Source organism: Zingiber officinale, chromosome 9A (genome assembly GCF_018446385.1).
Source record: "Zingiber officinale cultivar Zhangliang chromosome 9A, Zo_v1.1, whole genome shotgun sequence".
NCBI lineage: Eukaryota > Viridiplantae > Streptophyta > Magnoliopsida > Zingiberales > Zingiberaceae > Zingiber > Zingiber officinale.
In genome coordinates, this window is record NC_056002.1 from 1,917,707 (window position 1) to 1,945,524 (window position 27,818).

General features: G+C 38.6%; 3 protein-coding genes and 1 long non-coding RNA gene across 4 annotated transcripts; all 4 read right to left on the reverse strand.

Annotated features, from left to right (window-relative positions):
• Positions 1 to 11,467: 11,467 nt before the first annotated feature.
• On the reverse strand, positions 11,468 to 13,022 carry LOC122020603 (GDSL esterase/lipase EXL3-like). The gene is made up of 5 exons (XM_042578600.1): positions 12,741 to 13,022; positions 12,531 to 12,661; positions 12,216 to 12,449; positions 11,891 to 12,146; positions 11,468 to 11,820 (listed from the first exon to the last, which is right to left on the reverse strand). Exons 1-5 carry the CDS (start codon positions 13,000 to 13,002, stop codon positions 11,627 to 11,629), a joined length of 1,077 nt encoding a protein of 358 aa, XP_042434534.1. The 5' UTR covers positions 13,003 to 13,022; the 3' UTR covers positions 11,468 to 11,626.
• Positions 13,023 to 18,797: 5,775 nt separating this feature from the next.
• On the reverse strand, positions 18,798 to 19,686 carry LOC122020563. The gene is made up of 3 exons (XR_006122260.1): positions 19,610 to 19,686; positions 19,452 to 19,529; positions 18,798 to 19,358 (listed from the first exon to the last, which is right to left on the reverse strand). It is a non-coding gene; the product is annotated as an uncharacterized LOC122020563 (long non-coding RNA).
• A 3,893-nt stretch (positions 19,687 to 23,579) lies between these two features.
• Positions 23,580 to 24,548, reverse strand: LOC122020565 (uncharacterized protein At4g08330, chloroplastic-like). Its single transcript, XM_042578542.1, has 2 exons — positions 24,354 to 24,548; positions 23,580 to 24,264 (listed from the first exon to the last, which is right to left on the reverse strand). The coding sequence occupies exons 1-2, from the start codon at positions 24,365 to 24,367 to the stop codon at positions 23,925 to 23,927; spliced, it is 354 nt and encodes a 117-aa protein (XP_042434476.1). The 5' UTR covers positions 24,368 to 24,548; the 3' UTR covers positions 23,580 to 23,924.
• Positions 24,549 to 25,073: 525 nt separating this feature from the next.
• On the reverse strand, positions 25,074 to 26,432 carry LOC122020564 (24-methylenesterol C-methyltransferase 2-like). The gene has a single exon (XM_042578541.1). It carries the CDS (start codon positions 26,369 to 26,371, stop codon positions 25,280 to 25,282), a length of 1,092 nt encoding a protein of 363 aa, XP_042434475.1. The 5' UTR covers positions 26,372 to 26,432; the 3' UTR covers positions 25,074 to 25,279.
• Between the last annotated feature and the right edge of the window lie 1,386 nt (positions 26,433 to 27,818).

Here is a 27,818-nt window from a genome sequence, read left to right on the forward strand (position 1 = left end):
AGTACTAGTGCTCAGGTCATTATTTCTGATTTTATAATATACAAATTATGGAAAAACAATATTTATATATTTAATTATTGATATGTCTGAGACCGCGGAGGAAAAAATCAGGAGTGAGTTGGCATTAATGTCAGTTTTATTGTTGTTCACAACGGAACAATAGAAACCAATGAAGAAATTAACTGAAGTTTACAGAACGCTTAAGTAAATCATCGACCCGGAAGAATGAAGAAAAACAATGATAATTTAGGTTTTCTAAAAATCTAGATATGTGTCTACATTCCTATGCTCGTAGAAGTGGATGAACTTTTATAGAGTTATGGTTAAGCTCTTATATTCTCCACGTATTCTAAGATTCATGCTGTGTTACCCACGTTTCTTGAAATAAATGACTATGTTGCTCATCTCTTTCAAAGAAAATAGCTATGTTGTCCTTATTTCCACGAACAATGGTATGGATACTGAGATCGCACGGAATCAAGAGCAACGCGGAGTTGAGAACAACATAGAGCAAGGAGTGGCATGAAGTTAGGGATGATCCAAAGATGGGAATTACCTGGAGTCGAGGAGATACCTTGTATTAAATTTGACCACCACTTCAGTAGGATTATTCACTTCTTAACACGTGACATCCTCTAATTACACCTTATATGTTGGGATATGTCTGATGCGGTACATGCTAAAAACACGTTTCATAAACATGCACAGCGAAAGACTTAACGATAAATAAACTAATTTATTACATCACGCACACCACTCGCATACAAGATACAATCGCGCAGACAAGATCATAAAATAAAATGAAATCGAATAACAATTATTCTAGATATACTTTACGGATGACCTATAACGAGAATGACATTAACCATTTGCGACATTATGAACCTCGCCTTTATTCGTATCCACGCCAAGCTCTTCAAGGCAACTCAAAGAGAACAAGTTTCACCTTCGGAATGTACTAACCACGAGCAAAAGAGAAAGATCAAGAAGAGAAAGAAGAAGCAAAAGGAAGATCTTCTTTCTTTGGGTGGCTCATGACAACAAAAGGAGACCTTCTTGTTGTGGTTGACAGCAAGAGAGAGGGAGAGGGAGAGAAAAGTATTGGGTTTAGGTTTTCAAAACTTAATCAAGCTAATAATGAATTGTGTGTTAATTCTTTTTTAACTATATCAATATATAATGTTCTTTAATGAGTTGGATTAGAAAGTCCAAATCCAATCAATTATATCTTAATCAAAAATTAACACATTAACCCCTTGGTTTGATTCACAACTAAATTAAATTAGTTCATGGCTAAACTAAATTAGTTCATGACTAAACCAAATAGGGTCCAATTATTTCATAAGAGATGTGGCTCATCTGTGCTTCGATTTCGACAAATATTTTCATATTTATCTTATGTATGGTCCAACCAAATATTTATCTCTTCATCTGAGAAATTTATTCTCTAACTTATTTTACATCTTTTAGAGACTCGTAGTGTGTGTGACTCAATAAGTTTTCGATTTATCTTAACCATCTATAATTAACTACTTAATTATGAAATAGTCATGAGTGACACCTAGTATATCATGATCTCCAATTAACTGGAAAATCACAGTTAATCTCAAAACTAATTCTGAACCCTTCAGCAACTATAGTGAGTCGTGTTTCGTTTCTTTTCACTCGTCTTATATCTACTTGGTTCAGAACATGGTCAACGTATCTACTCCCATTAAGCTGACTACGTCACACCTAGCCCAAGTAATATTTCATCGTTATGAGAATTCAAATTACTCATACATGTGTACAAGATTCTCATACTCTTAATATGTGATATTTTAGTCAAAGATTTTGAGTAATAATTCTAACGAATGACCATAGGATATACGTCTTCTCACAAAGAGCGATAAAGCCTCTGTGGGATATCCAAATACTTTTGGATACTTCAACTTATACTTAATCATCTCGGATCCACACCTTCAAGAGATGTTTATTTAAAATGTCAAAGTATAAGTCTTCATAACCAAGATTACTTATATACCTTAATTTGAAGGAAACTTGCACTCGAACTATAGTAAGAACTTCACAAACATATCCATATATGTAGAGAATCATATGAAGTTTTACAGCAAGTCATTCCAATGAACTAGTTACCATAACTAATATCAACGTTTAACTCTCGACATCCTAATGTCTTCGGCTAGTGAGAAATAGTTGTTTGGTCGAACCAAGAAGTATAACCTGTGTTAATCTTATAGAATTGATGATGTCCGAATGTACCAATTCGATAACTAGGAAAATTTCAATATATTCATAATTACACATGTAGATATAATCACAAGTTGTGATCCAATCACAAATTCTCTCATGCTATAAATTGTATTGTGAACATTTAGTAAATAAATTTAAAAATATTCAAATATATAATATGCACTTAAATAGTAAATTTATATTTATCAAATAAATAGTAAAATCATAAAGCGATTGTCTTAGGACATCCCTCAAAATCTAACACTATATCACTAGTCTCTCCCTTCAAGTTTAATCGAAGGAGGTGAAAGTCTGACTTGATGGATTGTTGTGTAGTCAAATATGGTGGTTCTTTTTGTCCCGACTATAACAACCACATGGTAAATCCCCAAACGTGTTTTAAAATAGCATTTGCGCATTAAATATGACTACACCTATTAAATGCACACAATGGCCAATCTGTCTTAGTCCTCGAGTCTGAAGTGCGCTAGTATTTTTTTAAGGTTGTGTCTCATTAATGTGATGTGCCCATCTTATGTGTCCTACCTCGACTGAGGGGGAGGTTGACATCTAGCATTGGATATTGATCTCAACTATGTTCTAAGTCAGGGAAGTTCAGACCCGTAAACGGATGTCTGTCGGTGGAGACATACATGATATGCGTTCGACCCTTGCAATACGAGGAGGTTTATATCTCAGAAATATCGTGGTAATTCATCTAAATGATATTCTTTTAAAATGGAGGGCCCTGAAGGCCCTCCGTTCCACTAGGGACGAGAACATTTCGTAGGAGATCAGTGGTCGGCTAGAATAGGGGTTGGATAGCTAGGTCACCTCCAACTCGATTGATTCTCTACAAAACGTTAGTGTGTAAGCGAAAATAAAAAAAATAAAGCAATGAAGGTAAACAATAATACAAATGCTAACACGATTCCTTTACGTGGTTCAGATATTACTTGCTCCTATTCCACGGTGTGTCCTTGAGATGGACGAACCCTTGATCCTTCGGCGGATCAACCACCGACAATCTCCGGTTAGAGATTACTCCTTCTCGATGGAGTACAACCTCTCACAAAACACTCTTTTTCTTTTGCAAGATGGAGATTAAGAGTAGGAAGAAGAGTATGGCTTGGAAGTTTTGGACAATGACAAAGGAGTGATTCAACAATAATTAGTAATCTCCTTCATGCCCCAAAGCTACCTATAAATAAGAGAAGAGAGCTGATCATCATATCAACTCATCTCGGCACCAGTCGACTGGTACTTCCATCAGTCGACTTGTGCTATCATTTGATGTAGCCAACGACTACTTTGCAGTGACAACGGTTTGCCAATGACTACTTACCAGTCGACTGGTCACTGCTGGCTGAGCGAATAGAATGCTTCTGTTTGCTCCCAGTCGACTGTCACTTTCTACAGTCGACTGGTCCCGATTACACACTCACTCTCATCCTCTCCGGAGTCACCCTTGAAGCCCTCTTCCTCGGCCTTCATCCCTCAGATGCACCCGAGCCCGCGGCTCCTTTCTGTGTCATCCTTCACGTTACCTTGAAGTCTTCTTCCTTTGGCTTCATTCTGTTGCTCCTCATCCGCAATCCCTAAGATGCACAATCCTTCATCGATCTCATGGAGCCGAGTCATAGGATGAGCTTCCCAAGCTTAGCCACACCAAACTCCTTATGTGTGTTTCACCAAGTCCTGCATGACTCAAACACATATCAAACCAATATAAAATCTAACTTAAACTCTTTGACACACATATCAAAACAATGATCGAACCCCGATCAATCCTAGGTCGATTGCACCAACAATCTCCCTCTTTTTGTTGTATGACAATATGTTTAAGTTAGACATAAAAACAACTTAAAAATTACCAGCATAAATGTAAACATGAAGTATAAATCCAAGCTCCCCCTTAACATATGCTATATCACTTAATTTTTAAGTTTTACCAAATATGGAGAATTAAGTTTCTAACTTAAACTTTTCAATTTCTCTCCCTTTGACACCATCAAAAGATTGCACTAAACAATCATGCATACCATGGCATCAAAGTTTTCTAAGTTAACCAAAACCAACTCTTGACAGTGCTGGAAAATTGCTACCAGTCGACTACCATCTATTTCAGTTGACTAACACATTACCAATCCAAATTTCAGCCTTCTAAAGTCAACTTCAGAAATGCATAGAAAATTTTAGAAAATTTGAAAAATCATGAAATTTTGAACACATATTTTTTATAATGTTCTTTAATAAGGAAAAATATGCTTCCAGGAAAATTCATCATATTTTTGAAGTTTTGATAAAAACTCAAACACCTTGAAAGTCACTCAAGTTTGTATCAATTTGAAAACTTGTTTTGAATTAATATGTTTCAAAATAACTATACCACAGTAAGTAAAACATAGAATTATTTTTAAAATATTTAAAATGTCCAACTATGATCTATGGGCAAGATGTCCATTAATTAAACATTTGTTTTCCCCATAATTGGCCTATGATCACTAAAAATTGATACATTTCATAACTCATCAAAATGTCATAAGCATAAGTGAATTATTTATATCATCCTATCATCTCACATCTATGTTTAGAAAATAATACAAAGTCATTGTGAGATGAAATAAAGTTAACCTCTACTTAGCCCTCTTTATCATGAATTTCTATCAAGCCTAATTGCTCCCCCTTAAGATCTCAAGTCAATAATTTTTCAAAGATTTAAATTATGATTTCAATGGTTGACTAACCCAAAATCAACCTTTAAGGATTGACTTTGCACCCAATAGAAATTCTTTCTAATTGGATTAACCAAATATTCCTTGGAGATTCATTTTCTATCTATGGTCTTAGTTTTTTATTGCCCCTAATAAGTAGACAATGATAGGTCTTTTCATTGTTAAGTTCATTGTATCTTAACTCATTTTTCTTAAAACTTGCCATTTGACTCCCAATGATCATATTTAAGGTTTTGGATCCAATTTTAAATTTTATAAGAGCATTGGTAAGGTATTCTACTTTTTCCCTCAATTTCCTATTTTTCTTCTTCTAAACATGAATTATTCGAATTAGTAGAAGAAGCATGCATATCATTATCCCTAATAGGCATGGATTCTAATTTTTTCCTTAAGCATGCAAATATCATTTTTCAAGGACTTATTTTTCCTTTTTGCCTTGAACAAATTCTCATTTATACTTTTAATAATTTTAATTTAAACATAAGGGGGAAGATTGTATATCTCATTTATCGAGATGTCTGATTCCAAAATTTGTCCTCCCCCTTCACTTGAGCTCCCTTCTTCTTCACTTGAGCTCTTTTCCTCCTCTTTTTTGGATGAAGTGGAGACTATATCTTCTATTCCCATCAAGGCAAAATGGTAGACATGGTGTTCTTCTCCCTCCGATGATGATAGATCATCCCATGTCAAGCCTTTAGATTTTTTACTTTCTTCCCCTTTTCTTTTGTCTTCTTCTTCTCTTCCTTCTTCTTTTCTTCTTTCTTCTTTAAGAGGGGGCATTCATCCCTAATGTGTCATTCTCCTTGACAATTATAGCAAATGACCCTCCTTGTTTTACTTTTACTTCTTGATCTCTTCCTAGCATGAGATTTGTTAGTTGAAAACTTTTTAAATATCCTTCTCATTTTTATTACCATATTCACCTCTTGATCACTATCCGTTGAGGTGTTTAATTCTTCGGAGTCGGAGGATGGTGGGGATGAAGACTTCTTCTTCTTATCCTTTCCCTTGTTTGTCACAAGGGCTACTTCTCTTGATCTATAAGTTTCTCCATCTAACCCTTCAACTCGAGTCTCGTAAAGCTCCATTATTGAGAAGAACACATCTAGAGTGCACTTCTCTATATCCTTTGAAATGTAGAATAAGTCTATTATTGACATCCAATTTATGGTTCTTGGGAAGGCATTAAGAGCTTTCATCATCATGTCTTGATTTGAAAGTGACTCACCTACACTTGTTAGTCCATTAATAATTTCCTTAATTCTAGAATGTAAAATTGATACATTTTCTCCTTTCTCAAGCTTAATGTTGTTGAGTTGAGATTAGGGAAGGTCTCTTTTTGCCAATTTTACTTCTGATGGCCCCTCATGAAGCTCCACTAGCTTTTTCCACAAGTCTTTGGCACTTGTATAGTTTCCAATCCTTGTTATTTCTTGTTGGGGAAGAACACTTAGAAGATGATGCAATGCTCTTGAGTTTGCTACATGTTCTTCTCTTTGCTTCTTGTTCCACCTTATTTTCTCAATTAACTTATTGTCTTGATCCATAGGCATCTCAAAACCATTTTTTATAATTAGCATTATATCAAAATCGGTTTCGAAGAATATCTCTATTCTCTTCTTCCACCAAGAGAAGTCTCCTTCGAATTTGGGTAGATGGATGCTTGAACCGACTATTTTGATGAAGTGCTCTTCTCGATAATTAGTCCGTTGAAGAGTGTCCTCGCTTTGATACCACTTGTAGGAGATCGATGGCTGGCTAGAAGAGGGGTTGGATAGCTAGGTCACATCCAACTCGATTGCTTATCTACAAAATGTTAGTGTGCAAGCGGAAATACAAAAACTAAAGCAATGACTTGGAAGCTTTGGACAATGACAAAGGAGTGATTCAATAATAATCAGTAACCTCCTTCATGCCCCAAAGCTACCTATAAATAAGAGAAGAGAGTTGATCATCATATCAACTCATCTCGTCACCAGTCGACTGACACTTCCATTAGTCTACTGGTGCTACCGTTGGAGGTAGCCAACGGCTACTTAGCAGTGCCAACGGTTTGTCAATGGCTACTTATTAGTTGACTAATAAAAGTACCAGTCGACTGGTCGCTGTTGGCTGAGCGAATAGAATGCAGAAGTTCGCTCCCCGGTCGACTATCACTTCCAACAGCCAACTGGTCCCGGTTACACACTCACACTCATCTTCTCCGGAGTCACCCTTGAAGCCCTCTTCCTCGACCTTCGTCCCTCAGATGCACCAGAGCCCGCGACTCCTTTCCGTGTCATCCTTCATGTTACCTTGAAGTCCGCTTCCTTCAGCTTCCTTCCACCAATATGAAATCTAACTTAAATTCTTTGACACACACATCAAAATAATGATCGAACCCTGATTAATCCTAGGTCGATTGCACCAACACATTTCCCCTCGAAGGATCTCGATGTGGGGTTTTTGCCAGAGAATTCCAAGGGTGATGCCCTCAAGGCTGATCTCTCGACAGGAGTGGGGATCACAACCTGGAGTATTCCAGTTGGTCGAGTCAACATTTGATGAGACGCTTGTGGCGCTTTAATTGTTCGAGTCAACATCTTGAATGGTGGAGGGTTAGGTACTAGCAGTGCTGACTATTGGGATTGCCTTGCAACATCGCCGCAACTATGGCAGCCACTAGCTTGTTGAAATCATCTGTTACCATGGTGACGACATTTGGTCTTCTGGTGTCATCCATCTCAACGTCTCAGTTCGTGTCTTAACTCAGTTTTCATACAAACGGTGTCAATTTGATCCTGCTTGAGACCACTGACGAATGAATTGTCGATGAGTTGGCGTTGATGTTGACTTATCGTCATTCACCAAGGAACAACAGGGACCGATGAAGAGATTAGCCGAAGTCTAAATGAAAGAAAACAAGAAAGAGATAGTTAGAATGATGGTCGGGGGTTCCCAACGACTCTAATGCTCAAGTAAGTTTTGGGTCGGGGAGAATGAAGAAGAAGAATGGTGTGGTTTAGGATTTCTGGAAGTCTAGATGCATGCCCGTGTACCTCGTAGGAGCGCGCGATCTTACTTATGCTCTCACGTTCTTCACCTACTCCGAGATCCACACTTGCGTTACCTACATTTCCTGAAATTAATGGCTACGTTGCCCACCTCTTCTGGAGCAAATGTCTACATTATATGTATCTTCCGCGAGCAACAATACAGATACAAAGATTACACAAAACTGAGCGTGGCGTGGAGTCAAGGATGATATAGAGTTGAGAACAACATGGAGCTAGGAGTGATATGAAGTTAGGAACGGCCTGCTGTCAAGGAACTACCTTAAGTTAACTTTGGCTATCACCCTAGCAAAACTATTGACTTTTCCTTAACATGTGACACCCTCTGATTTCCTCCCATATCAATTATCATAAACTTTTAATTATTAAATAGATTGAATAATATCAATACTAATTGAATCCGTTTAATTAAATGATTTTCTACTTGATTTATTATTTATTCTACCATTACTTTTTTACTGATGCAGGTTTACATTACAAACTATGCGTTTACATTGAAATGGTGAATGAAGTAGGGCCCCCAAGGTCAAGGTCGAAATCAAGAAAGCTGGCTGAGGTGGCAGTCAAAACTAAGGAAGGGTCAACACTCAGGACTAACGTGGTCATACAACTCAACCAAATAGTCTAACTAATCGGATCTCTTGTCCGATTGGATCCCAAAGGCTCCCGGCTCAATGGAGGCCCACCAAGTCCTCAAAAAGATCGAGTCCTCAGAGAGACCGAGTTCTCAGAAAGTCGATTCCTCAGAGAGGTCGAGTCCTCAAGAAAGGTCGAGTCCTAAAAAGGTCAATTTCTAAGAAAGCCGAATCCTCAGAAAAGTCGAGTCCTCAAGAAAGTCGAATCCTTAGAAAGGTCAAGTCCTCGAGATGATCAATATTCCTTAGTCGTCCCGATCCTGTTCGAGAACAGGGTTCGACAGGATGTTATAGGGGACTCAGTCAGTCTACCATCAAAGCGTATTAATAGTCCATTAACCGATGACCTAATATTCCTTTTTAGTAACTTGTATAATCGTTGTCAGAGCATCAAGAGAATATTCCCTGTGCAATCCATACGACGGAAGCTTCTACCTTGTAAAGTACAGAAGTGATAGGTCTTATTTGGCAAAGACAATAGTGTGTCAATTTGATGGATCCTATTTTAGTAATGCAATAATATTCATGTGGATAGGGCAAATAGCATTGTATAAGGGGTCTTCTTCCAAAAGCACAAGTATGCTTCGCTATCAGAGTTCACTATTCGTCACCACTGTTCTTCATCCTTTTCTTTCTGTCAGACTTGAACGTCGGAGTGTCAGCGCATTGGGATCTCTCCCTGGCCCGATTACTGACATTTTCTTCTCCCAATTCTTCTTTTTGACATGCAGGATCGATCCAGCACCAGATTTCTTCTTCCCAAAGTCTTCTTGCAATCAACATCGGGACCAGCTAATCAGCGCGCCATCTTTCCCAATTTCAAGCAGAATCATGTTAGCTAGAACCCTAGAGCCAATCATTTGATGATTGTATTTTAGACTTGTTGTATCATATTCTATATAAATAAAGGCATTTGATTTTTGGTTATTATACTTACTTGTATTGGTGCCAAATAAACTAAGTATACTAACGTCCTTGAGTAGAAGGTTCTCACCTATATCAATCGGTTAGTTGAACCGATAGTGAGATGATATAGGGAACACTACTCTTAATCCATTCCTAGTCGAGTATTAACATTCAGGGACAATGTTAATGCAATAAGACTAGCATGTAGATCAACTCGATGACTTGATCTCATAAGTCATGGATATAGAGATATCAAGTTGACACATGGGTATGCATTGGAGAATGTATACTGAATGACCCGTCATGAGAAAATATCATGGATCGTTATATGAGTGTCATATACTTTCTCATGTGGCTATTAGTATGACTACTAGTCCTTAGACCTGAAGTCACCATGGTTCCCTACATAAGGAGTTATGTACTTTGGTTTCGTCAAACGTCACCCGTAACTGGGTGGACTATAAAGGCGATTACTGGGTATGTAACAAATTATGCGGAGGGATGTGAGTGATGCAGATGGGATCTATCCCTCCTATATGACGGGAGAGACATCGGTATTCTTGATAGAGTGAGACCACGAAGTGCATGTCCATGCCCAACTGAGTCAATATGAGATATTGAGCTCATTTGATTGAGTGAGTCTACTTGGAGTTCAAGATTTAGATTGATTAGAGGATGACACGGTCTATGCCTCACATTGATCAATCTAGATATCTAGGATAGAAGGACACTTGTCATATATTGTGAGGAGTCACAATTAGTAGTCACAAGGTGATGTTGGATCTCAACATTCTTGTAACTTGGGTAGTAATGATGTATTGCTAGATACCGCTCATTACTTATGTTTCTAAATGAGTTTAGGGGCATTGCCAACGTTACAAGAACCTATTGGGTCACACACAAAGAACAAGTGGATGGAGATTAGGTTCATATGATGAACCAAGAGGATTAGATTCATTTGATGAATCAAATTGGATTAAGAGTAATCCTAATTGGGCTAATTGAGTTGGACTCAAGTTGATTCATGTGTTCAATGAGTCTAATTTAGATTATGACTTATTGAATCAATTTAATTAAATGAATTAGATTCATTATATTAAATTGGCTTGAATTAAATGGTTAGATTAGATCAACCATGAGAGAGATTAAGTCAAGTTTGACTTGACTTGAGAGGAAGATGAAGAGTCAAGTTTGACTTGACTTTATGCCACCTCATTGGTGAGTTGGCATTAAGTGGACCAATGATGATGCTCCACATCATCATGGTTACTTAAGTGAAGTGTCACCTCATGGGAGTTACCAAGAGTTGTGACTCTTGGTATCACATGGAGGTTACAAACCACTTAATTAGATGAAAAGAGTTTCATTTTGCAAGTGTAACTCTCATTCAAGTGATCTTCCTCCTCCTAAGCTCTCTTCTTGCTCCTTCTCTTCTCTTGGTCGTGGGTTTCAAGCAAGGGAGAAGAAAGGAGAGTGAATCTAATCCAAGAAGAAAGGTTAGTGAAAGTCATATAGAGATTTTAGAGGAGTGTGTTCTCTTCTATTCCTTTCTTCTTCTTCCAATCCTACCCGAGAGCCCTAGAGAGTGCTAGCACACTTGTGGTGCTCTCTTCTCCATCCTTGTGTGTTAGAGAACACATCTTGTTCGTGTGGATACTACTAGAGAGTTGTCTACGTTGACAACTTCGAGATCCGGCGTACCTTGGACTTGCGGGATTTGCGAGGGCACGCATCGAAGGTATAAAATGGTTTTCCTTTGTAGATCTACTGTAGATCATAGTTTGAAACTCATACTCGTATTTTCGAAAGTTTTTTTCGCACGGATCCAATGGCTAGAGGGTTTCGGGATTTCCGCGACGCGAAAAAACGATTTTCGTGACCCGAAAAACCCAACAAATCATACATATTCATTAAAAGTTACCTGGATTTTAAATCATCTCAGAGCATCCAACAAAATCATGGAGAGAGGGGGAGGGAGAGACAGAGAAGATTGCCATCATAATATTTTTGTAGTAAAGATGATACATTTGTATAATTGTGTCCATGCATGACTAATCACTGGCTTTCAGTTAAAGAATGGACTATACTTTGTTTGAAGTTTTTGTATCATGATCTTGTAGCCTCTTTCTGTTGGATGATAGACATCCCAGAATAGGTACTTTGAAACATCTTCACAGACTCCCGCTGTGAATCTGTTGCAAGTCTTCGTGACCTCAAAGATCCCTGTGCCACAGCATCCCTTCGCTACCTCTTCGAATCCTGCACCAAATGAAAAATTGTAAGAGCTGATCAATGAATGCAGTAGCAGGCACAGATCGATCGAATTTACCGTAAGCATTTGGGTGCTGTATCATATCGAGAAAAATGTCATACATATCGACGAAAAGAAACTCTGATCCCGGCAGAGTATAATTCAGCCTCTGGATCTCTTTTGCTAGAACAGAGTTGAACATGAGGACAGCTTCGTTGTAGCGAGTGACGCATTCTCTTTCGATTCCTCCGGCTAAGCTCCTTTGTGACGGTAGACATCCAATCGGAGAAACTCCGGTAACGGCCACCTTTCGAGCCCCCAAGTGGTAAAGTTCCTAGAGTCGATTGGTTGTTCTTTAGTATCATTCAAGCATAAACCCGAAAAGCATAAACATAGTCATCACCTGCAAGAAACTCGAAGCACATTGCACCACAAATTTGATATAGGAAGGTAGATCATACTCTACGCTTCGAACAGGGGTTGAAAAATATGTGTTGGCTAGGTCATCAGTCCCCGTGATCACAGAGTAGAGGCTCTTGGAGATTATGGCATTTGCCCTTTTCTCTCCTGCAATCTCTTTCAGCTTTTGCTTGTACTCCTTGAACAAATTCAGTTGCTGAGTCATCGATATGGCTTGCTGAATCAAGTGTACATGAAGTAAGTAGCGTACAAGGTCTTACGAGGACATACAATTCAAGATAGAGATGTGATCAATTACCACTAGTTCACTGGTGAGGGGGTCGTATCCCGAGCCACCGGAGGCGAAGCTTACGCCGGTGAGGATATCGAACGCGCTGAGCTCAGTTCCGAGATACGCCGGCACGTATTGCTTGATTCCTAGATTAGAAGCTGTAACAAGATACGATTGATGAGTGATTATAGGTAATGATTAGTTGTTACTTATCATGGAGGCTAGATTTTGGCATACCCATGATGTCTGAGGGGATCTTGCCATTGCTGAACCTGCCGGTGGCTTGACCCCTGGGGAAGTCCTTCCCGTACGGCGCGAAGTTGCACTTGACCATAGTGACGATCGCATTGTTGTTGCCCGGGTCGACTATTGAGTCACCGAAAACGATAATCGCCGGAGTTCTTGTTTTGTTTTGCCACTTAGTCTCGGCTTGAGAGTTCTCTAGCAAAAGGATGAGCATACAGCAAATAGAGATCGATGTAGTCCTTGCTCCCTTCATGATTCCTGTTTCAGTTTGTAGTGTGTAATCGGTGGCACTGCCTGTTCCTTATTTATATTTTGATCTATGAAATAAATTGTGTTTATTCATTTACTTTTCTTGAAGGAAACATTCTTGACGGATATAAAATATAAAAAAACAGTGTGTTTTGTGAAACTTGTGGGTGGAAGGTAATGTGCGACGGAAGAAAACGATAGCTCAAACTCAATTGCTTGTGTGTTTATGTTTAATACTTTATTATTATTAAACAATTTACATGTTGGCCTTTAAAATGTTCATTTTACTTCTAAAATGTACTTTCTCGCTGTAAAATATCTCATTTCAGTCTTCAGAATGTCTTTTTTCCTACCTAATTTACCTATTGGCATTTAATACCTAATAGATTTTTATTTACCTTTTTCATTTTTATAGCACAATTTAATTCTTCTGTTAAGGGTAAAAAAACAAAAACTCATCTTTTACGATGCAGCATTTGAGTTGGATTCATTGAATTGACCTGCCCGATGACTAGTTGCTCGTAGATGATCGTGTAACATATCATCCCTTATTTGAGTTGGATCAATCGGGTTGATCTTACCCCGTCAAATAATTTAAACGAGTTATGTTAAAATTTTATCAATTTATTTAAAGACGGATCCAAATAGATTGAACCACGTGGATTAGCGACCATCTAGGGACGAGCTTGTATTAGCTTGCCGGTTGAGGGAAAAAAAAACCTCTAAAATTAAAATTTTAATGGACTTATGAGTTTGATAGCAAGTAGGTTTGAAAACAACTTCATCATCTTTCGATATGATATCTAATATTAAGAATACTATTGTAATACCCCGGTTCTAAAGATTCTGATTAAGTATGACTTAAAGGTTAGATGGTACTATCCATATCACCAAGGTGCACCTTCCTTTTCGGAAGCCCAAACTCAAAGAACTCCAAAGTTAAGCGTGCTTGGCTTGGAGAAATCTGAGGATGGGTGACCTCCTGGGAAGTTTTCCAGGGTGCGTGCGAGTGAGGACAAAGCACGCTGAAAGGACCTCCGGTGGTCTGTGGAGCTAGTCATCAACCCGATGGGCAATTCTGGTGGCGTTCCCGGTTCGGCCCGAGCCGGGGCGTTACAGATGGTATCAGAGCAACCTTGCGACCGTGAGTGCGCCTGTGGCAGGAGCACCCAGGGCACCACCTAGCAAGGGAGATTCTGGGATTTGTCTGTGTTGTGATTCGTGGTTACACAACGAGAACGTTGTGTCTTTAAGTGGGGGTGATTGTAATACCCCGGTTCTAAAGATTCTGGTTAAGGTATGGCTTAAAGGTTAGATGGTACTATCCATATCACCAAGGTGCACCTTCCTTTTCGGAAGCCCAAACTCAAAGAACTCCAAAGTTAAGCGTGCTTGGCTTGGAGAAATCTGAGGATGAGTGACCTCCTGGGAAGTTTTCCAGGGTGCGTGCGAGTGAGGACAAAGCACGCTGAAAGGACCTCCGGTGGTCTGTGGAGCTAGTCATCAACCCGATGGGTAATTCAGGTAGCGTTCCCGGTTCGGTTCAGGTGGGGCCCGCCCGAGCCGGGACGTTACAATTATATAATTCAGCTAAAAATTAACTAACAACGTTTTTATTATCCTAGAGCATATTTACGAAAACATACATATCGTAATAATAAATAAGTTGAAAATTTGATACTGCTGCAAAGTTTAATTTGTTACAAACATTGAGCACGCCATGGTGCAAATGGTGCATCTAAACATATCTTTCTTTTCAAAGTATATGATCTAGAGTCGTACCTGTGTTTGACGGGACCTGAAGCGCATATTAAAAAGTGATTCTTTTGCTACGATCAATAATAATAAAATTTAATTTACAAATAGCATATATACTAAATATATAAATAAACTAAAAATAAATATATTAAATTAATAAAAAAATTAATAAATATTTAAAATAATTATATAAACCCTACTCGTCTAGTTGTTTTAGAGATAAAAACATTTATCAAATCTGCATAATTCAATTGTCGAACTCTTTCTTTCTCAATCTATAACATTAATAGCCCATTTAGTGTATCCTATAACACTGAGACTAATGCGGTGCCCGTAGGCATTAGTAAGGCGACAAATAGTAACCACTATGCAATTAGGTCATAGTTCGCACAAGCGACTGAAGTAGCGTGCGACAGCCCCATGCTACGCAATTAAGTCAAGCGAGCAAAGACCAACCGCCAGCTTGCGTCGAGTGTGCCACTGCGAGAATCGACGCGATTAGGTCGCACAAACGATCCTTGTTGCATGATTAGGTTACAATTAGTGTCACGTGTTGCAAGACGAAGAAGATGGTCGAAGAAGAAGATTATGATTACCTCTTGTTCCTGGATCTGTGCCTTGGTAGAAAGAACGCCGAAGAAGAAATCGTGTGCAAAGAAGAGCAACACCGGAGAAGCAATTGCGTGCAAAGAAGAGTCATGCATCGGTGTATGCCTCGGAGTCATGAGAATAGGTTTAACGACCATTTAGGGTCCATGTCTCTCATTTTTTTAATATAATTAAAAAAATAGGTCCTTCATTAGGCTGAGCCCTGAGACAGTTGTCTCTCTAGCCTCATGAAAGTTAAGGCTATGATATGATCAAATCCATAATCAAATTGACTAAGATACCAGAAAAATATAAGCGTATCTCTATTTTCAAAGTATATGATCAAATCCATAATCAAATTTAAAATTTTTAATTTTTTCTATAAATTTTTTTCAGTAAACTCATGGATTGACCATGTTAATCTGTAACTGATCTTGAATTGATTAGAAATTTCTTAATCCGTCGAGATAACTGATTAACCCAACCCATCTCATTAAATGGTCGGCCCACTGTAGGTTAACCTGTCCCACCATCCTACTAGAAATCAGCCCATCTCATAGCTCTATTCATATACGCTGTTCATCCTATTTTTTATATTTTAAAAATATCTTTTTTATTGTAGTATTATTGAAGCCCATCACATATATAACTTTAATCCAAACTACTAAAAAAAATGATTAAATTAAAATAGTTTTAACTATTATTTAAATACTTTTTTAATCGATATTAAAATTATCTAAAACAATTGGTATTTTAGAAAAAAAAAAAAATAGAATACGTTTTTTTTGGTGATAAGGATTTTACTTTCGGCCCTCGCTAAATAACGATGTTTCTATGGGTATGGAAATTGATTATGAAGTCCAATTTTAGAGCAAGCATAATTTCAATGAAGCAGCCAGCAATCGGCACGTAGTTTGTTAAAGTGGACCACCACTTCCTTTTGTCTAAGGAATCTAATGCAAGATTGAAGATACTGAGATCTTTACACGTTGGATCGCCGTAAAAGTAAGTTTGACCTTTCTTGTCGTTTTCTCGTGGCATCTCCTGACTCAGTTTAATTAATTAAAAACATTTTATAAATTATTAAATAAATAAATGCAGCCTTTCGAGTTTTCCATAGTGAATACTGAAATGGACAAAATAATATATATATATATATATATATATATATATATATATATATATATTAAACATTTTAAATATATTTTAGTCCGGCACTATGGCACAAACGTTAAGTTATTATTCAAGTATTTAATATTATCTGGTTCATATTATTTCCCTTGGATTTAAAGGAATGGTACAGCGAATGCATTCCACAAAAAGGCTTCACAAAAAAGATGGCCTCATGGGGTTTAATTTTTTGTTGTTTTGTTTCATCTTAAAAAGGTAGCCATGTCTTCTCTCTAATATGATAAATTCAATGAGAATCATTCCAAACTTGTTTGCAATTTATGGTATTTAGTCAATTTATTGTTTCTCTAATATATAAATTATTTTCAATTTATTAGCATCCTAAATTCCTAACACAATTAACCTATAGTTTATTAAACTATTAATTGCATCCATCTCTTTTTGATCATTTTATGGATGTGACCGAACCACTTAATTGTTAATTTCTCTGAGCTATTATAAATCTAAATCATCAATCGAGTTATCCTAATACATATACATCTGTCGACTGCTATAAATTTGATACCTTAATTTTAATTTCTCAATTCATACACGAGACATGATTACAATAAAAATAAATAAATAAATAAATTCAGTTAACTAAATTAACTAGTCCTGACATGATTAAATTAGTCAATTTTTTTTATCAGTCATCCGGATAAATTAAAAAATAATTAACTTAACTAGTCCTGACATGATTAAATTAGTCAATTTTTTTTATCAGTCATCCGGATAAATCAAAAAATACTCATGACAGACAGTTCAAAAGTTAACATCTTTTGGTTACACATTATTTGAAGGAAAAATTCCTATAAATATACTATAATGTGAATCAAACTATGGATGTCTGGATGACACTAAGGATAAGATAAAAAAAAATGATAATCCAGTTAGCCTCATTGATAGTTTCATGGAAGTTTCCCACCGATCATCAAGATAAATCGGGAAGTCCACGCGGCGGCTAGCCAAGAAGTCCAACATCCTTTGGTTACGCCCTTATTTAGAGAAAAAATTCTTATAAATACGTCGTAGTTAGAGTTCAAACTACGACACTTGGATGACAATCTAGATGTCCTACTATGATACCATAACTCCAAAGATACACTAAGGGGGTGTTTGGTTAAATGATGGGAATGACTATGGGTATGGGTTTGATAATAGGGTGGAATGGGAATAGGAATGGAAATGAAACCCATCAAGTTATATGAGTTTGGTTGATTCCCATAAATCTAGTAATCATTCCCAAAATGTCATTTCCAAACCCACAATCCAAACACTATCTTTTACTATAATTCCATTCCCTCATTCCCAAATCCATCAACCAAACACCCCCTAAGAATAAGACAAGAAGCATAATGAAATTAATTTAAAGTATTTCTAAGATGTCTAAATTTATTTATTAATAAATTTTGATCGAAATTGATTGATAGTCATATAACATTTAAAATTACCCTTTAATGATGTTTAAGTCAATATTAATGAGCTCATGGTCAAACATTCAATCTAAGTTGTGAAATTTATAGCTGAAGTCATAATTACATTTAAGAGAATGTAAGAGTTAAATGAACTTAATTTAAAATATTTTTGAGATACTTAATGTCATCAGTAAAGTTTTATAGATTTTTATTAAAATTGTCTTAAATTTTAAAATCTTGACATGATGTGAAGTAAAAGAGTTGTAAGAATCTTTTAATGGTATTGATAGATGATATGACAAACCTAGGTCTTCTAATGAACCCGTGATAAAGTATCCAAGGACATGATTATACTTAAGAAATTCTCTAAAGTGTAATAATTCTAATTTGAAGTAATTTTAAAGTACCTAAGATTATCAATTAATTTGGGTCAAGACTTGCTATTTATTCTAGGTACCTCAAAACATTTTAAATTTAATTTATTGCACTCCTTACCTCATCTTAAATACAATCAAATATAATCATGTCCTTTTTTAAATTATAGTCAGTAAAATTTTTTCATAAGACTAAATTAATTACTATTAAAATCAATGATTCAAAAATTAAATATTTAATATTAATTAAAAAAATATATATAATACCCTCAAACACTAATTGAAATATTAAATTTACAACAATGGATGATCTAAATCTATGATTACTCAAAGAAATTAACAACAAATATAATAAATTCAAGAATCAACTTAGTCCGGCCGACTATGGGCGTACGATAAGAAATAATTATGTATTTTTTTTATAAATATATAAATCATATATATGCATTTTTCCCTTTAAATATTTCAAAAGTTTTACTAGGCTGTTCCGTAAATACTGCAATAAAAATGATAAATAGAAATAAAGTAATTATTCCGACCATCGAAGCATATTATAATATAATTATAGAGATCATAATGCCTAAATAACCGAGAGACAAAGCAAGAACCCTACAAAGAGGAACAGTACTAGAATCCATGTAACTACGTCACGTCACGTCCCATCACTCCATATACGCATTATCAGCTTGCCTTTTCTCAGGCTACGTACCGTCATCGGCAGCCTCCCATGGCCCGGCCGTTGCCATTCCTGCAACATATCTTCAAACACACAAGCTCTTCCTCCTCCGGACCAGACCAGGGCTTCAATCATTAATCATTATACAAACATATATATATATATATATATATATATATATTTAGGTGCTCTGCGTGTTCATATTCACATTCACATTCACATTCACATTGGGCGAGTTCTTCTTCGATCGGAACGAGTGATGATTAAAATATCTAACATTTGGGAATGGTTGCAGAGTTGTTCAGAATGATGCAGTTGAGCTCCTCTGCAGCTTGTTCTTTGAGGGGAATTGTTGCTTGGAGGCCATCACCTTGTGTAGCTGCAAAGAAAGAAAGAAAGAGGGGAATTAATTACAGAGTGAAGTTGGTGAGTGGCCGGCATTGAGATTGATGATGAGTGATAACGAAATGACCTTCTTGAGTTCCTTCTTTAGCCGGGAATTCTCCTCCTGAAGCTGCGAGATTTCCACTTCGAGCTCGTTGACGTAGGCCTGCAGGGGGCAATTGCCGAATTAAGTTAATTGTAACTCGGGGAGGCATTTCGTCGAACGGGTGGTGGGTCGAACGGGACCTGCTTCCTGGCGCGCGAGCGGGAGGCGGACTCGCGGTTCTTCATCATGCGGTTGTGGCGGCGGACCACGCCGTAGTCGGAGGGTGTTTCTTGGACAGGAGGGAGAAGAGGCCGATGGGGGACGGGGGCGGGTTGGTGTCGGAGAAAGCAGGGAAGACGAACGAGGGGGAGGCGGCGGCGGCGGAACCGGAGTGGATGGAATCGGGCGGGATGAGGTGGATCTCGAGGCTGAGTGCGGTGGGGTGGACGGCAGCGGAGGGAGGGCAGTCGAATGCGGCGGCCGCGGAAGGAGGGCGGATGAGGGGGCCGGAGAGGAAGTCCTGCAGGATCATGGTGCGGAGGGAGCGATGGGGGAGCGGGTGGGTGCGACGCCAGTGGCTGTCGTCGTGGTGGAGGCTGATGTCGTTCCACACATCCTCGATAGTGTGGCCCTTGGGGGCGGTGGGTTGCGCAGAGGAGGTGGCGGCAAAGGAAGGGGAGGCACGGGAGGAGGAAGAGACCGCTCGGGTGTTGGCGGGGTGGTCGGAGACGTCATGGTGGTTGCCGTTCTTGTTCGAATCCTGCGGCGACGGCCTGTGGTTGTCAATCATGGCAACGAGAGAGAAAGAGGCAGCAACGGCGGTGGTGGAAGAGAAAGCAGCAGTGAAGTCTTTATGGGTTTGTGTACGAAAGATGCAAAGGGAACAGGTCCAGAGCAGTAGATATTTTTTTTTTCTACCGTAAAAATATTAAAATAATTATTTATTCATAATATAATTTAAAATATTTAATAAAACAATATCTACGATGTAAATATTTATTTGTGAAATAATAAATCTACGTCTGAAATATTTCGACCATGCCATGATCTCCCTTTCAGCCCAAGTTCACAGTTGCAATTTAGGCATAGCTGCGATTCCCACCCAAGTCGCCAGCTCACGGCTGCAATTCATAGTCGTGATCACTGCATGTGAAGTAGCAACATGACACTGCCGAGTGAGCTTGTCGATCAAAGGGGAAAATGCAGCGATGTGGTGGATCGGATTTCAATTTTAGGGTTCTTAAACTCACCTCAAAGTTTCTCGCAATTTCTAAATGTGTTAGGACAAGTGACACCAAACCTTAAACGATAGTTGTGCTCAAGCGCAGGAGAAGAAGAAACAAAGACATAAATAACATCTCCATGATATTTACTTTAATTGTAGCCAGAAAAAGGTGATTATGTAACATCTTTCACAATCCGTCCTTAAGTTATATGAAGAAAGATAAATCACAATCGTCTGTCATCCTTTAGCCAACTGAGCACATACTTTAATGTTCATGTATATATTTTTTAAAAGCTTAATGATTTGACTAAATTACAATGACAATTATATTACTATGGACATCCGTATTAATTTAAACATTAATATATATCATCTTTTTAAATAACATATCATATATTTATTATATTAACGTCTCTCTTTTATTAACACACTCATATTCATTTTAACATTAATCTTATTATTTTATTAAAAATCTTCCCTTTTTACTAACTAACTTTGATAAAGCCTAAAATAAATTTACGTTAATATCCTTTTTTTTATTTATACTAAAAATAATTCCAAGGTTTATTAATAATTCCACAAGCGAAACAATTAGTGACATAAAATTCGAAACTCAACTGCGGTATATTATTATGAATTTTCTCATCATTAATTTTCTCTGATTGTTTTATATAAAAAAAATATAGTTTTCTTTAGTCGCACATCTTAGAATTGACAACATTATAATCAAAGAAATTTCTATAAATATTTTATGCCGACAATGTTAAAAAATATACTTTTCTTAGTTTTTTTTACTAAGATAAGTATAATATTAAATTAAATTAATTGTTTTCATAGGGAAGCCGTAAGGGTGACACTAAAAAATTCAAACAATTCGGATTTTCAAAGACCCAAATAATTCAGATTTTCAAAACATGCACGATCACTAGTATTAATTATATATGAATCCCACTATCCACTTATTAATTTTTATTTTTATATCTAAACTTTATTTTCTTAATTTTTAAATTTTTTAATATAAAATTTACTCATTAATTGCGTTCAAAGAATTGAACATCATGTGGATGTTATAACACGTTCATATTGATTTGTATGCTCTAATTATGAAATGGCTTAATAAGGTTTTTTTTAATATCCAAGGTTGATGAAACTTTTAAATAACATAAAACTTAGCTCGGCTTATTTACAACCTATTTCAACTAGAGTTAACCTGCCTTGTCAATCGTAATCACAAAACAGCATCATAATTAACAAAACAATCTTAATAGAAGTCATAACTCGAATTATTATCATTATTGACTGAAGAAGTCAGAGTGAAAAGATTAGTGACATATCCACATGTTGATGTTTAATTATTCAAAGATTCTTGTTTTTCTGAAGCAATATTGAACAAGTAATTAATTCTTGATTAAATTAATGAATGAGTCCGAGTTTGTCCATTATATCCACATGCTCAGCGTGACATTTACATACCATAATCAGAAAAAACAAGGGTTAGTTATATCCTTTATGATAGAGCAATCAGAACAAGTCATTTAATAATCATATGATTAAGTTTGGCTCAGTAGCATGAGCCAAACACATGCTGGTACAGAGGGAATCTGGTGTGCTAGTTGATGATATCAGATGCAATCTTTACAGCTTATCCAAGTAGATGCCAAGTTAATTCTTTAATTATTGTGTTAATTAATTTCCAGTTTGTTATTTGCTTTTTTATTCTACATGTATCTTATCCTTCCAGTGCAAAATGAGACATTTTTCAGAATCTCACCGTGGACAATTCTTCCTCATTCCTAGTGTTGGATCAATATCACAACTAGAATCGAGCATTTCTTTCACATATCATTCCCAACAGTATGATCATACGAGTTTTCAGTGATAAAATGCACCTACGAATAAGATACCTCAGCTTTTAACTAAAAGCAAGAACGATATAAGAACAAGACAAGAACAGCATCTTAGTTGGTATCTTAACTTTTAACTAAAAGCAAGAACGATATAAGAACAAGACAAGAACAGCATCTTAGTTTTCACTTGATCGGCTAACTCTTAAAGGAATGAGTTAAATGGTAACAAGTGAACATGATGATGAAAAAAATGAAGGAATTGTGATCTCAAAGTATATTTCAATGCCATTGAGTTTTATAAATTACACATGAATGAAAATGGATGGATAGACAAGTGGACAGATAAAAATGGTTTAATTTATCTTTTCATTGGTATATATTTATACAAATGGATGAAAGGAAAATTTAGTTGAGATGATAAGTGGAAGGATTATTAATCAAAATTAAAGAAAAGATAGCAATGACCACTACTAATCTCCATTATACTCCACTAAGCAGATTGTAACAGAGAGATGATTAACTGAGTTTTAGTCGATTCCAGAATTTTTTGTTGGAAAAAAAAAGAGGGATTGAAACGTCAAAAACTTGTTGGAGCATCAGTTACTGATGAAGAAATGAGAGAAAGGATAGAAAGTGGGGGAGAACATGCGATTAGAGGAAAGATACAAAGCATGAATAATTTTAAAACTGTGCATGAGAAAGGGGAGGGGTGTGAATATGAGAGAGCAGTAGAGAAAAAGATAGATCAGATTTCACTCAAAGTAGATTATGAACCTGGAGAAATAAGATCAAGAATGAAATCTTATGAAAAAACTCAATTTGAGAAGATAAAAAAAAAATGAAGGATAAGCAATCATTTGCCCATTCTGATTTTTGAATTGATTTTTTTACTTATCATACTTTCACTTAATTCTTTCAAATGCAAACACCTAAAGACCTCGTTCTCTTATAAGGATGATCAATTAAAGGGATAGATATGAAAATGGAAAGATGAACGGCAGGATGACAAGAAAATTATCTTTTGCATTGTATCCCTTTTTTTTAAATTGATGTCTTCGATTGATTGCTTCAAATTCTTTTTATGAAAGAAACAATATCTAACCAAGAGACGAAAATAACTGAAGAAATTTATCAATTGTCATGCAAAAGTACACGAATCAATCATAATATGTTAAGAGTACATGATACGATAGGGGCTCTCTTTGAACGAGCACGATATGGAAAGTAAAACTCAGACGCAGAAATAAGAGGAAAAAACGAAGAAATCACCATCAATTTCTACCCTAAAAAATCACTATATGCACACCCAAATCCAAAATAATCATGAACCAGATCGAACAAACTCGAATCCTACTTCAACATAATCACGAATCAGCAGATTCCCGATAGGCTTTTATTTTGGGAATTCCATTTTTGTGCGTGGGAAAAAAAGTCTCGAGGAATTCAATAGGAAGAGATATTGAGGGCCTTGATCTTGAATCGGTACCTGGCGGGGCGCGGGAAGTCCTGGCCGGGGCCGTGTATCGCCGGCAGGCCGTCCTCGTAGACGTGGCCGAGGAGGTGGCCGCAGGCGTCGCAGTGGAGGCGGGTGCGCCGGCGCAGGATGCCCCAGTAGTTGGGGGTCTCGAAGAAGGGCTTGATCCGGTCCTCCTTATCGAAGCGGAGCAGGGCGTCGTCGACCCAGGAGAAGGAGAGCGTGCCCTTGTTGCCGGCCTCGAACGGGGCGTCCGTCGGGTACAGGTGGGCGGCGCTGAGGTTGAGATCCGCGCCGCAGCCAGAGCACCTGATGAATAAGCGGACCGGACGCCGTCAGATCACATAATCCTAAAAGCTCAGCATCGATCGAGATGCAGAAAAGGAGAATCCGGTTACCGGTATACAGCCATGATTGGTTCCTTCGGGCGGCTTCGCTGCTCTGCCTGGGCGGCGATGCCGGAGTCCGGTTAGGGACGGCGGCGGAGGAGAAGACCAGGTGGACGACGAACGGAGGTAAGCTACGAACAGATAGGAGGAGGCAGAAGGTGGCCCACCCAAAGCCACTTTTCCACGGAAGGAGACCCCACAAATAGCTTTCGACGACGAGATAGGTAACGACGTGGGTCCGCGAACTAGCATCGATGGTTTGTTCGGCTGTTGGTCTCGTGGGGCCCATAACTTTAACAGCAAGGTCGCTAATTTAATAAATAATAATAATAATAATAATAATAAAACTTTTAAAACATACAATTATCAATCCAACAACTTGGAAATTTCTAGCATTAATCGCCGGCACATTGGCGCAGGGTGTGCAGGAACTGACAGACGCATAGTGAATAGAGAAAGACGCAGATTTGGCGCTTTGTAAAGGCAAAATTATAGTTTTAAAAGAAAAAAAAATGCATAACTTTTAGTTGTGCAAAGAAAGGAGATCGAATATAGTGCGCTCCACCGCCATCGTCCCCACCACAACACTTCGAAGCTTTTGGCTTTAACAAAAGAACGGCGAGGCGTATGGACGGCGTTGCCAACTAAGCGACTCTGACAAGCCTGCAGCACAACAATCTCCACAGGTATCTTACCCAAAGGGATCAGAAATGAGCCTTTGGAATCGAATGAGAAAATGGGGGGTTTTTGAAAGTTCTGCCATTAAATTAGGAAGCACAATTGCAGACATCATATCATGAACGCTAAAACAGGGATGATGAAGAAACCCAGTAAAGAAAAAAAAAACCTGAACTGGAAACCTGACACTTGGAACTAATTAGTTGAAGTTGGAAGATTTGTATATTGGTTCTGGAGTAGCTTGTTTGATGGAGAGATTACTGATTGATGGGAGGTTTCCGGCAGAGGATCATGTGCATGGGGGTGAAGATGCCAGTATCGCCGCCGTCGCTCAGGTGGCGGGCGGTCTCGTAGAGCATCTCGTGGACGTCGACGACGCCCTTCGGGGCGATGCGCAGCGCGGCGAGGACGGAGACCAGCAGGTGGTTGCGCCAGTAGGCGAAGCGGCCCATCTTGAGACGCGTCCACCACGGCTCCGCAGGGGGTAGCGCCAGATCGCGCTCCTCCACGACCTCGAAGCCCACTTGGCGCGCGATCGCTGCCACCTCGTGCTGCTCGCGGAGGCCTGGCAGCGCGTCGCCGCGCTCGATCCCGCGGATGGTCTCGACGTGGCGCGGATCGTCCGGCCGGTACAGCGCGGTGGTGACCCATTCGTAGGACACGTAGAGGGCGCCGGGCTTGAGCACGCGGAAGACCTCGCGGTAGACGTCCTCCAGGCGGGGAGCGTGGCAGGTGGCCTCGATGGAGTAAGCGCCGTCGAAGGTGCCTTCCGGGAAGGGCATCTCGAGGAAGTTGCCGCAGACGACTTCGCAGCGCCCGTCGAGGCCGGCCTTGCGGTTGTGCGCGCGGGCGCGGGCGACCTGGTACTCGTTGATGGTGATGCCGACGACGTCGGCGCCGGAGTGGGCAGCAATGGCGCGCATCGGGCCGCCGACGCCGCATCCCACGTCGACGATCCGTTGGCCCGGCCGAGCGGCGATGAGATCAGCGGCGCGCTCCTCGTGGATGCGTGTGGCTTCCCGGTGGGAGCGGCCGGGAAGTGAGGGCGAGAAGTGGAAGGACTGCCCCCATCCCCACTCGTAGATGTCTGTGACGAGGTTGTAGAAGGTGTCGACGAAGGCAGGGACGTTGTCGTCGTCGGACGCGGCGGCAATGTCCTCCTTGGAGCGGAGAAAGAAGGACCAGTACTGCTTGTACTTGTCCTGCACCTTATCCCGCGTGATCGATCCCATCTTAAGGTTCATTGCCCGCTTGCCTTTCACTTCCGCCGAGCCCATCACCCACACGAACCAGTAGACCGCGACAGCGCCGACGACCGCCGCCGTCCACATCGCCGTCGAGAGATCCATTGCTCGTCTTTCGAATGGTAACACTTAAAAGAGGATGCGGAGGATTAGGGTTTCGATTTATGGTGGGCGAGGAGAAGCCCAAAAAAGAAGAGCGCGGTAAGAAAGTCCGCCAGAACACTTTGAGGAGCAGACAAGAAAACATGCTCTCGAGGTTAACGGGGATCACGGGTCTGATCGCGCGTAATCGACGGTGAGATAGGACGGAATCGTTGTTGGACGGTGAGGGATGCTGCTGCATTGGATATGGGATAGCGACCGAGGAGGGGGACCAGTTAGATCACCTTGCCTTGGATTCTCAGGACCTCACATGTTTTTTTTTTTACTTTTTATAAAACACCCCCTAACATATCCGATTGTTTACACAGTCCCTGTTTTTCATTGATTTCATAATACTTTTTTTGGGCAACTTTTTTTATTTCCATTATCATCAAAGAAAAAGACACTATGTTAAAAAAATATAAAAGATGCTCCATTTTATTTTAAAAAAATATTTTTTACTAATTAAAATTACTATAAGTTTTAGTAACTACCGTCTTAGCCTAAACTGATACAACATTTTTTAAAGCAAAGAAGGATATTTTTCAATTTAAAAAAAAATATATTTTACCTTTTTTATAATAATAAAATAAACTTTTTTTCCCAATACTTTTTATCTAAATAATAATTCTATTTTTTTCATTTAAATTATTTTCTAAATTACTCACTCGCTACTGTATAATGGTAAATTGTCTAAAATATTCCGACCACAATTGAAATTTGTCCTGTGTCCTTATGTGAGAAAAAAATTATTTTAGCTATCTCATGAGACATTTATTTGCTTTGGCTCCAATAGATAATAATTTATCATAATGTAATGAGTTTTAATTAAAATACACTAATACGGTGATAAAAGGAGCCCACCAAACATAAATCAAAGGAGAAACACAGTAATCAATATGAAGGTCAAAGTCAAGACGATCGAAGGAAGAAAAGTGTTGGCTAACCAAAGTCGCTTGAGCAGGAGGCAATGTGTCGATCGGGCATGAAAGATCTTGCTCGGTACGGAAGCTTATCTGAGAAGATTGTTCATCCAGTCGGGACAGCTATATAGAGGACATCAGATGTTCATAACTATGACTAAACAAAGACTAGTTTGACAGGATCACTTGTCCGGTTGGGCGAAGAACGACCTACTGAGCCCAAGCGATCATGGAAAAGAATAACCTTGAGCAACAGGGCGAGGAATATTGGCCGAGCGGCTCCCCCACTCTGTCCAACAATGAGACATCTCATTATATCCTTATGGGAATTAGTGCCGCTGACAATAAGACATGGTCAACAGGCAAAATAGTATGACAGAAGTTTCTACTGTAATTTCAAGGATTTGCACGCCCTATTTAGGAATGGTAACAGAGACACTTTCCTGATATATCTTTTCGTATGACAATTGAGAAAATATATATATGCC